This window comes from Sycon ciliatum, chromosome 5 (genome assembly GCF_964019385.1).
Source record: "Sycon ciliatum chromosome 5, ocSycCili1.1, whole genome shotgun sequence".
NCBI lineage: Eukaryota > Metazoa > Porifera > Calcarea > Leucosolenida > Sycettidae > Sycon > Sycon ciliatum.
The window spans coordinates 31156241-31166691 of record NC_088647.1 but is presented as its reverse complement, the minus strand read 5'-3'; the positions used below and the strand labels follow the sequence as shown (position 1 = coordinate 31166691).

Sequence of the window (10451 nt, the reverse complement as noted above, 5' to 3'; positions counted from 1 at the left end):
ATGGATTTTAAACTTATGTCTCCGATCCAGCGTCCTGGACACGTCAATATTCTTGCTGCCTACGCAGGTGAGGAAAAGGTTTCGTTGCAGAATTTCAAAAAACTGAATCAATTATTGTCTCGTGTGTGCCCGACAAATCCGCCAATGCCCCGTCGTCGCTTGGGCTATTTGCCATTCTTGTCAGAGTCGCAATTTTAAATTTAGGTTGTACAACAGTTTGGGAAGTCTAATGTAAGCCATCAACTGTGAAATTGGCGTTTCAAACGGGTAGAATGATTTTTCCCAAAGAACATTGGTTGTCTTTGAAAAGTTGATGACTGTGTGCCGCTGCTTCTGGTGCTGCTGCTTACCTTTCCAGTCTGTAACGCAAAGTCAATGACGTAGACCATGTTGAAGAGAGTCTTCATGTTCGGCGTGCCAAAATCTTTCCTGCATCCACAGAACAGAATTTTAGAAAGTTGCTCAAAAATTTCAACTCAGATACTGAGCCAGTAAATTGCAGTAATAAATGTAAAAAAAGAGAACAAACACATGGGAACGAGCTATGCAGTTTTTTTGCTCAATAATAATAATAATAATAATAATAATACACACAGCTCGCATCCTCCCTGAACCTGTTAGACAGGAGCAGAGTCGCCGCATCTGTCAACAGTGTAAAGTAGGGGTGAAACGAGTATCTATTTTGACCAATCGATCACTAGATCCTAATATTCGAGTATCCGATTATTTCGAGTATTTTATCAAAATTCAAAAGCGCTAGATTTGCAAGTTCTCGACCAATTCGGAAGAAATTATCTGTGAACATAGAACAAAAGTCGCCAACGTCTTGTACAGAGTGTAAAGTAACGATTTTCATAAGTACGTTCATATCTCAGATCGTTACTTGCCGTGGTGATCGCATTGTCCAAGTCATAAAATACTGACTCAAAGGAATGCATAAGGCATGCAACCATGTACAGTGGCCTACTAGTGGACGAGCGGTGTAACAGAAGTTTTTGAAAAATAGAATGCCAATACCAAAAAAAAACAAAAAAAACAAAAAAACGACCGAGTGCAAAATTTCGAATACTCGCTCGTTTGAAATTTTCGAACGAATACTCGAATATTCGAACTAATCGTTTCACCCCTAGTGTAAAGCCAAGTTAGTGCATCTCCTGCAGCTTGCAGAGTGCCCTCCACGGAGAGATCCGCTGCCTTCAGGTCGTGCCGAATCGTATCTATCCACCGCAATGGTGGACGGCCACGGTTTTTTCGAAAGTTGCTCGAACGCGGACCAAAATTGAAGAAAGAAATTTCTGTGTTCAACAGCATCACAACACGGGTTTCCCAATACGGCTTCATCCTGGTGACTTGTCACATAAGTGACAAGAGGCTGCCTTTTACAGTTAGTACAGAAAGAAACTTAAGAAAATTCCAGCGTGCTCTTACCATCCATATTGGTAGCACAGTACTGCAAAAAGGGGAATGTACACACACACACACACACACACAGAAAGGAATTGATGGAAGGACACCACCAGGAGTGGAACCGGCAGCTCCATTTTGACAAACAAACACATAGACAGAGACACTCAGACACTCAAACACACAGAACACACACACACACACACACACACACACACGCACACACACATGCGCACACATATGGACACAACACAACTCCCTCATAAGCCACCAATAGGGATACATCTCTTTGACACAGTGCAATGCTAATACCAACCTATTCGTGTACAAAGTAAAGGCACAAGTAACCAACAGTCATTTCTGAACTGAGGGAAAAGAAGTGTGAGAGACCTTCTAACTTCTTTTCAGTGAGATTGATAGCGTGATGGTAGTCCACCATCTCTGTCTCTCTGTCTGTCTGTCTCCCTCCCTCCCTCCCTCCCTCCCTCCCTCCCTCCCTCCCTCCCTCCCTCCCTCCCTCCCTCCCTCCCTCCCTCCCTCCCTCCCTCCCTCCCTCCCTCCCTCCCTCCCTCCCTCCCTCCCTCCCTCCCTCCCTCTCTCTCTCTCTCTCTCTCTCTCTCTCTCTCTCTCTCTCTCTCTCTCTCTCTCTCTCTCTCTCTCTCTCTCTCTCTCTCTCTCTCTCTCTCTCTCTCTCTCTCTCTCTGCGTCTCTGTCTCTGTCTCTCTCTCTGTCTCTCTCTCTCTCTCTCTCTCTCTCTCTCTCTCTCTCTCTCTCTCTCTCTCTCTCTCTCATGACCTCAACCTGTGCAGAAGACAAGTACTCAGTTGTTAAACTATGGGTTGCTAAATTGTCACACTTTCAATGGCACAGAAGTGGCGACGAACTTGGCCATTTAAAAATAATTTGAACTGTCCACCTCTCCACAGTGCGCTCTGCACTCTCTCTCTCTCTCTCTCTCTCTCTCTCTCTCTCTCTCTCTCTCTCTCTCTCTCTCTCTCTCTCTCTCACCTTTACCCTATAAATACACTCACTCCTTTATCCGCTTTTCATTCGTTATCCACCTCCACTGAGGAGCTCTCGATGACCGAAACAGCTGCCTGGCAGATGTGGAGCATCTATCCAAGAAAGAACTTCCTCGCTATGGAGTATGGCGTTGCTATGGAGTATGGCGTTGTGAATGTGGGCCAAAAGCGCAGTGTGGAGAGGTGGACGGTTCAAGTTTTCTCTTTCCAATGCACATAGACAAACATAACTCCACATGGCATGAGGCAGATTGAACACATACAATTGTGACCATGGCAGTACGGGTAAGAAGAGGTGAGGGAAAAACGGACAAGAAAGAGAGAGAGAGAGAGAGAGAGAGAGTAGCAAGAACAACAGAGCAAGTAACAACAAACGTACTGCCAGCGTCCATGAAATCCTGCGGAAAGTACGACAGTCCACAGCTGGTCAACCCGAATCCACAATGCTCATGCTCCCCGGTCTCCTGCAGGTTCAGCAGGGACTTTATGCCGTTCCTACACAGCAACATGGACAACAGAACGCATTTCACTAATTTATACTTCGATGTCGGAAGAAAAAGACACCAAGGAACTCCAGGTTACGCTATCATGTCCACTACCACCACCAGTTGGCTCATGCGATAACATTGCACGGCACTGACCGACGGTACTGACGTTCTACAACTAACTGGCAATCAGCTCTAGCACGTCTTGGATGCGCCCTCTCCATCCGAGTCTAAATATCATTGATTATTCCTTTTTGCAGAACACACCGGCAAAGCCAACAGACACCCTCTTTCATACTCGGTATCCCGAAGTTATTATTTTTTAAACCAGTGAAAGCTGTGTTTCTATGTCCCTCCTTGTTGGTCCTGAAAGTTTTGACTGATTTTCTGCCATGTGTTCCTTCTTCCCGACTTTGGCAAGACGGTCTCTACATTTACGCGCGGTTGTGACTTCCATTTTGCCTCTCCTATCTTCTGTTGGACTTGAAGATGGATCAACCAATCGATTCTGGTGCCAAGTCCAGGAGACGATAATAACGTATATCATATGGATAGAGGTGGAATACAGAGGACGTCGCAGCCTCAAGTTGATATCGTGCCTGCCTTGTCCCGGTGCACAGGGTTACAGCACTCCTGCCAAGGTGGTACAGGTCTACCCTCGTTAGTACGACATTGGCTACGAGACAATACAAAATCCCCCGACCTCTGAAGCGCATTATTGTGACAGTCGTACATGCAAGTCCGGATTGTAGATAATACTCATAAGAATTTTGACCCCCCCCCCCCCCCCCCCGGTTGCCTAGTACCGAGGGTGGGCCTGAAACAGGAATATCCTACTGACTGGCTCGCCCAGTGGTGCTTGTCCTGCTACACTAGTTCTGGCATCTGACTCCACACAGAGCCACGTGAAAACTGGCATGCCGCCAGTGTCTGTCTGCAATCAAGTGAAAAAATAACATGAAAAGCTCTGCCACCGCCGTCGTCTTCGTTGCTGTTCTCGTTGTTGTGTATTTAAAAATTTCTAAGCACTCACAGACTCCGTTGCAGCCACTTGGGGTCGTCGCAATTTTTTTTGTCGTCCCTTAAACGATCATCATTCGTGGGGGGGGGGGGGGGGATTTGTGCGAGCCAAAATCGCAAGTCGACGGACACTGCACACATGACATGCATGCGATTTCCGTCGTCCAGCATGGCAAGCTTCGTTCGTTTCAGAGGGAGGGGTCCGAGTAGAAAATGAACGAAGTTCGTTTCAGGGATGACAGAAATCTTTGCGACGAACCCTGACACATTAGGGTATTTCAACTCAAACGCTCAAAATACGGTCTCTCTGCTGCAGACGTCACTTAAAAAAAGTTGTATTTATTTGAAATTACATGTAGCATGATTATTAGCATTAGTCCATTCAATTTGTGCAGTGACTAGGGAGAAAATCTGCTGAGTGCATGTGGATACGGCGGCTGGTTGGTCGGTGTGAGGATTATTCTTTCCAGGTAATCAGCATAGTGAGACAAGCCATACCTTTGAAACTGTTCATACAGTTTGTGCTCCTTGATCTGAAGGGTGTTAGGCCTAGCCATAGCGAGGATATCATCAGTTACCCTACAACACAGCCACATACACACACACACACACACACACACACACATGCACACACACACACACATATACACACACACTCACACATACACACACAGGCACACACATACACACACACACACACATACACGCGCATATTTCAAATATCTTATAGTAAGGCAAGGGGAGGAGGGGGTTGTCGTGGATGCGATACTGTCTTCTATTCTTCATGAACTCATTGTCGACATCAATGCTGCTATCAACCACATACAATTAGTAAATCATTCTAGCTACACATATTTCAAATTCTGCCATAAGAGTCGTGCCACTCTGCTCGCAACTCTGTGTATAGATAGCTGAGACAAACAGCTGTGCGTTTAAAACGTCCAGAATCTACAATCTCAGTAGCTGTAATACTTGGTAGTTTCTCTGCAGAAGACTATGAAACAACTGACGTTACGTAACTACTGTTATTAAGGCACTACAGTTCATTCAGAAAAAAGATGATATCCTAGCTTTTGGCCATAAACGGGTCAAATTTTGAGTTTTCGTCACACTTGTTTTAGCAATCCCCCACGGAATGCTCTCCCAATTGTGTTTTTGAAGTCTATTTCTCCAAAAAGCAAGCCATAACAAGAATAGGATTTCGGCCAGGTTTTGCCCCCGAAGCACTGAATTGGGGAAAAACCATGAAATCCAGGCCGTTCACTCCACTTGCATAACAGTACATTTTGCGGTTCAAACCCCAGTTGAGGTGACTTTGGACCCTTTTTCAAGTTGCACAGTGTACCACAAAATCGTCAAACATTGTAGCTGTCCAGAGCCAGAGCTCATCTGTTTCTGAATGGACTGTAGACAGCAGCAAGCCTCCCAACAGTTGTGCGTATTGCACTACTATTACCAAGACAACATGAAACCCAGAGAATGCAGCTTCTGACGTTTAGGCATGGGTGGATTGCTTCATAGTTATCCTGAGCAGGTATGTGGCAGAACACTGCATCACCACTACACCACATGGAGCTGCCTGAATGATGCAATCCATTATTTTTTGCTGTGACAAGAACCATTTTCCCACTCTCTTTTTGACCTCTTCCCTGCATAATGCAACTGACAGAATGCTGTTGTACTACTCTTGCCCTCACCCACACCCAAACACCCACTCACACCCAAACACCAGTAGTCACACACCCCTCATTGCATTGCAAGTAATGCCCCAGTACTGTAGAACATGTAGACGTTGGTAGAGAAACCTGGTACCTAAATTTAGATTACACCTGAAAGCCACTAGAGTATGCACTGTAGGTGCAGGGAACTAGAGTATGCACTGTAGGTGCAGGGAACTAGAGTATGCACTGTAGGTGCAGGGAACTAGAGTATGCACTGTAGGTGCAGGGAATGCTGCTCACCTAACTCTACATTACACCTGAATTGCTGAAACCTGGCAGGTCCCTTGCACCCACATTTTAATGTACCTAAAATGACATGTTATAAAGTATGTACTCTGCAGTGTGCACACTGTTGAACCCTGGCCACCACCGTAGTAGTGCACTGTGAATGAATACACAGAAGGTGGAGATGGCTTAGTTTTTGGGACTGGTCTGCCCCCCCCCCCAATAACACATGTATCAGGCATTGAGAGTCGAAAATAGCCTATCAGCAAAGGTCCATAACCCTTAAAAGAGCTTGCAACTCCAGCATAGGACCACAGTATTGTTTGCAGAAAGAGGAAAAAGAAGATAGGCACAGGGTTGCAAGCTGCCCTGCTGTGGATTCAACGCCTGAGTGGTGGTCATTTTGCACTGTTGTCAGCATAGCCTACTGAGCTACAGAATGTCAGGTGAATCTGCTGATTCATCATTGCCATTCCAGGATAGATTGTACTATTTGTAGTGTAGAGAGGCAGTTGCACACACTTGGATGGCTATGACTTATGTACAATGTACTCTTGCCCTACATGTCTAATGCTGTTGCCTGCAGGCTGCACCCTGCTACACCTGTCCCACTGGTATCTGCTTGAGTGGGCGCCCACCCTGCATGCCAGCTCTGAGAGAGCTACAGCCTGTCACACTCAGTGTACCAAGAACCTCATAAGGACCAGAGTGTAATAATATCTCTTACTTCACCAAGTCACTAGTGTAAATGTGATTTTCTGGACAAAATTAGATTTTTTCTTGTGATTTGTTTTGGATAGCATGACATTTGTCAGTCTCCCCTGTACCTATCTTATCTCTGCAGTACTGCTACTGGAGGTACAATTCATCCAGGAACAACATCATATGTTTCCATAGTCCTACACTGCCAGTCCCAGTTTTGTCACTACAAGAGTATACTCATATCTCCCTTCTCCTGTGTACATGTAACTCCAAATCACATACATTTTGATGGGGAAAGGCCATAGATATGACTATGGTGTCACTATTTCCAGAAAGTCACAAGAAGTAGTAACACAGTATCTCCACTGAAACTCTTCAAAGGTGCCCCTTATTATATATGGCCTTAACTTCCGTATTAGCGAACTTTACTGGTTGATATGATATTCAAAAATTTGAGGTGGTTGAAGATGGGAAAGTCTGAGGAAAGAATTGACTGTCACCACCAGGACTGGAACCAGGAACCCTCACTTGATATTTTGTTTTATATCTAGGAAGCTCCAGGTTACAGCTAGTGTTTCAGAAAAGTGTAAATTTAGTACTACGCTTCAGAGTAGTGATTTAGTACTCACGCTTCAGAGTAGTGATTTAGTACTACGCTTCAGAGTAGTGATTTAGTACCACGCTTCAGAGTAGTGTACTGCGAAGTAAATTTAGTACTACACGCCAAACTGGTGTAAATTTAGATTCGCAGATGATTTGTACTCGGATGGAGAACTAAGGATTAAAATTTAAAAAAAGAGAAGACCGTAAGTTTACAAGTTTTTCGTTTTGTCCAACGTTAACAATTAAACTGGAATGCGTAAACCAACAGCCTTTCAACTTGGAAGGTTCTAATTTACGAAATAACGTTCTCTTTTACTTATCTCTGATAACATGAGCCTCCCAAGTTGGGTGGTCGTCGAGCCGTGGCCGTCCTGTGCATGGTCCTTCGTCATCATCTTGTCGTAGCTAACATTCTTAGTTTGCTGTGATGCTTAGCTTGTTTTCGCCTGGAGTGCACTTACCTTCCTCTTTCGAACGTTCTTTCCTAACTAGAACCTTTCAAGTTGGAAGGCGGTTGGTTTGCGCATTCCAGGGGTGATAACTTTACAGCTAAGCATCAGGTCGTTGAATGTCACTATCACATCAGTCATTTTTGTGCTTATTGTCGCACATTCTGACTCATCCGTATCCTGCTTATAATCGTTAGTGTTGGAGCAAACGGAGAACTTGTACACTGATGGTCCTCTCTCTCTTTTTATTAAAAATGATTTTTACAAGAAACAATTTATTTTTATTTTATTTATTTCACTCAACTCGTGGTCCATGACCAATTGGCACGCAAAGTGCGAGAGAGGGGTGATAGCCAACCAAGGCAATTGCTCTCGATCTTCAAGTTGTGTACTGGTAGCTTGCTTCGCAATGTAAGAACTGAGTCGAGTGTTGGACTAGGGTCAACATTTTCAGAACTCGCAACTTCGAGTGCCTTTATTCTCTTTTCAAAAATGGAGTGTCCCAGCACTCTTCAGTAGTCGTAGCACAGCATGCACTTACTTTGGTACAACCAGTGTAATAGAGTCACTGCTCAGCTTTTCTTGCCATGCTCCTCAGCTCCTCGATTCATTTTCAACTTTCGTGAATTTCTGCTCCAATTCCTTGGTGCGGACAAAGGAGCGATTTCCCGTACAAAGAGCGTAAAAGTACGGAAGGCTGGCAGCACCGCTACATACTACAAATGATTTTGATTTCTCCGTTGTTCAAGTCAAGGACAGTCGTGCATGCCTGGTCCTACACTCATGGCGCCACTAACAGGGCAGTTTCGCAGTTGCACTAGAAATATATAGCAAGCTTTTCTGGATTCTACTTCACAGCGATGGTTTCCCTACGTCTTTAGCCCTAGCATTTACCGTGTTTCGCGGAGTACAGGCCCCACTGGAGTACAGTATTTCTGCAAATAGTAGGCCGGTCTACTACTTTTTCAAACTCGTCCTGACCCGGCCTTATAATCGAGGACGGTCTTGTATTCGAGGACGGGCTTTTATTCTTTCAACCCAGTTGACTCCACGGTCTTCTATTTTTCGCCACACAGTTTTACCCCCCGTTCTTCCATTTTTCTTCTACACCGTTTGAGCACGGTCTTCTATTTTTGCCCATAGTTTGAGCACGCTCTTCTATGCGCAGCATGCGCAGTCGTAAGACTCATTTAGCAGGCCCGGTCTTCTAATCGGAGACGGTCTTGTATTTTTTCAATCACCCCCTGCCCCGGCCTTGTATTCGAGGAAGGCGTTGTATACGAGGACAGTCTTCTATTTGCGGAAATACGGTATAAACCGCACACCCCTTTTTGCCGCAAAATACACACATCTACCATATCAACGTTAATTTGATCTTCGGAGTATAAGCCGCACCTCCTGCCATTTCTTGGGTGAATGCTGAGTGTTCAAAGTGCGCCTTATACTTCGGAGAATACATTATACAATTATTTGGTAAGGGTTACAGCAAGCTGTGTACGCACCAGTGGGAAAAGATTCCTTTGAGCGCCTGAGCGTCCTCCGGCCACGCCGCCGCACTCTCGTACTTGCATGCTCGGCCACCGCAGCCCACGCCGCACGCGATGACGGGCGGCACGCTCTGGCGCAAGTGCTGGCCTAGTCGCGACACAGTCGGCGACACCTCCTCGTTGGCAGCGGCCGATGACGCCGACGGCTGAGAGAATCGACTCAGTCGCAACTTCACCTGTCCTCGCTGTTCTCCTTTTTTGCCACGTGCGGCCTTCCCTGATTTCTTGTCCTTCTCTGCGCTGTTGCCAATGCTGCTGTTGCTGCCACCATTTCTGTGATCAGACAGGAGGTACTCTATATGGTGAACCATCCTTGTCCTGGGTGATTCCGGACTGGTGGGGAGCTGACTTGCCGCATCCGCTGAGAGCTGCTCATCTTTAGGCTGCGTAGGCGAGCTTTTCTTCTTGAAAAAGGGCATGGTGCCTGAGGACAGTGAGGTCGCTTGGCCCACACTCCACAGTTCAACAACAGAAGCACGTGGCGTGCTGATGCGAGTCGGAACCGTTGCTGGCCAGAACAGCGGAGATGAACCGGACGGCCTGCAGTCAGCGCTTGTAGATTCGTATCGGTAGAGAGCTCAGTCGGAACGTACCAACTCCATCCGAGTCACAGGTATGGGCACCGATACCTGTGCGAGTGGCCGTCACCCTCCATTCATTGATTCTCTTCACGGACGCGGAAACCAACAGAATACCCGGCCTCCTCGTCCGCTCTTCCAGCACCAGTCACTTATCTTGAGACAGCATCAAAAAAGCGCATCGGTGACTCGAGGACGGCTGCGTCTACAACTACCTTCGTTACTTTCTCCAGAAGACCACTTCGAGGTTATCCTCGGCATGCATAGCTAGCGGTGCAACACTGGCTGCAATTGACCCCACACGCATCCAACAAGGCCAAGGGACCGAGACAGAAACTAACTGCTGATAATAACTTGCTTCGCCTGAATCACACTGCTGTATGAGGTAATGTCGTGCGCTGTGACCCTCCGCCAACGACAGAGAAACTGGCCCGCACAAACGTGCAAGAAGAGCACGAGTTCGAGTGAAACTCCTACCCAGAATGACCAACCAAAGCACCGGCCTGGATCCAGTCCAGCAAACGACATGTTACGTGTAAAGACGTAGATAGATAGATGTACTACTCAAAATCATTTTCCGTATCTACTTGTGATGTCATCCACAGCGCCGTAGAATCTACGTAGCGCATTATTTTCAGCATCGAAGCATCCGTCATCGATATGGCGATTTTTTAGGGCACCTGACGTAGCAGTAT

General features: G+C 46.2%; 1 protein-coding gene across 1 annotated transcript in view; it reads right to left on the bottom strand.

Moving 5' to 3' along the window:
• The window catches only part of LOC135818325 (uncharacterized), a 29399-nt gene extending 19158 nt beyond the window's left edge, over positions 1–10241 (bottom strand). Inside the window, exons 1-5 of the mRNA XM_065331681.1 lie at positions 9134–10241; positions 4430–4510; positions 2806–2921; positions 1429–1450; positions 351–429 (exon numbers count right to left, since the gene is read on the bottom strand). Of these exons, the coding sequence (XP_065187753.1) occupies positions 351–429; positions 1429–1450; positions 2806–2921; positions 4430–4510; positions 9134–9597 (762 nt within the window). The 5' untranslated portion in view covers positions 9598–10241. The remainder of the gene's footprint in view (positions 1–350; positions 430–1428; positions 1451–2805; positions 2922–4429; positions 4511–9133) is intronic.
• Positions 10242–10451: the final 210 nt, after the last annotated feature.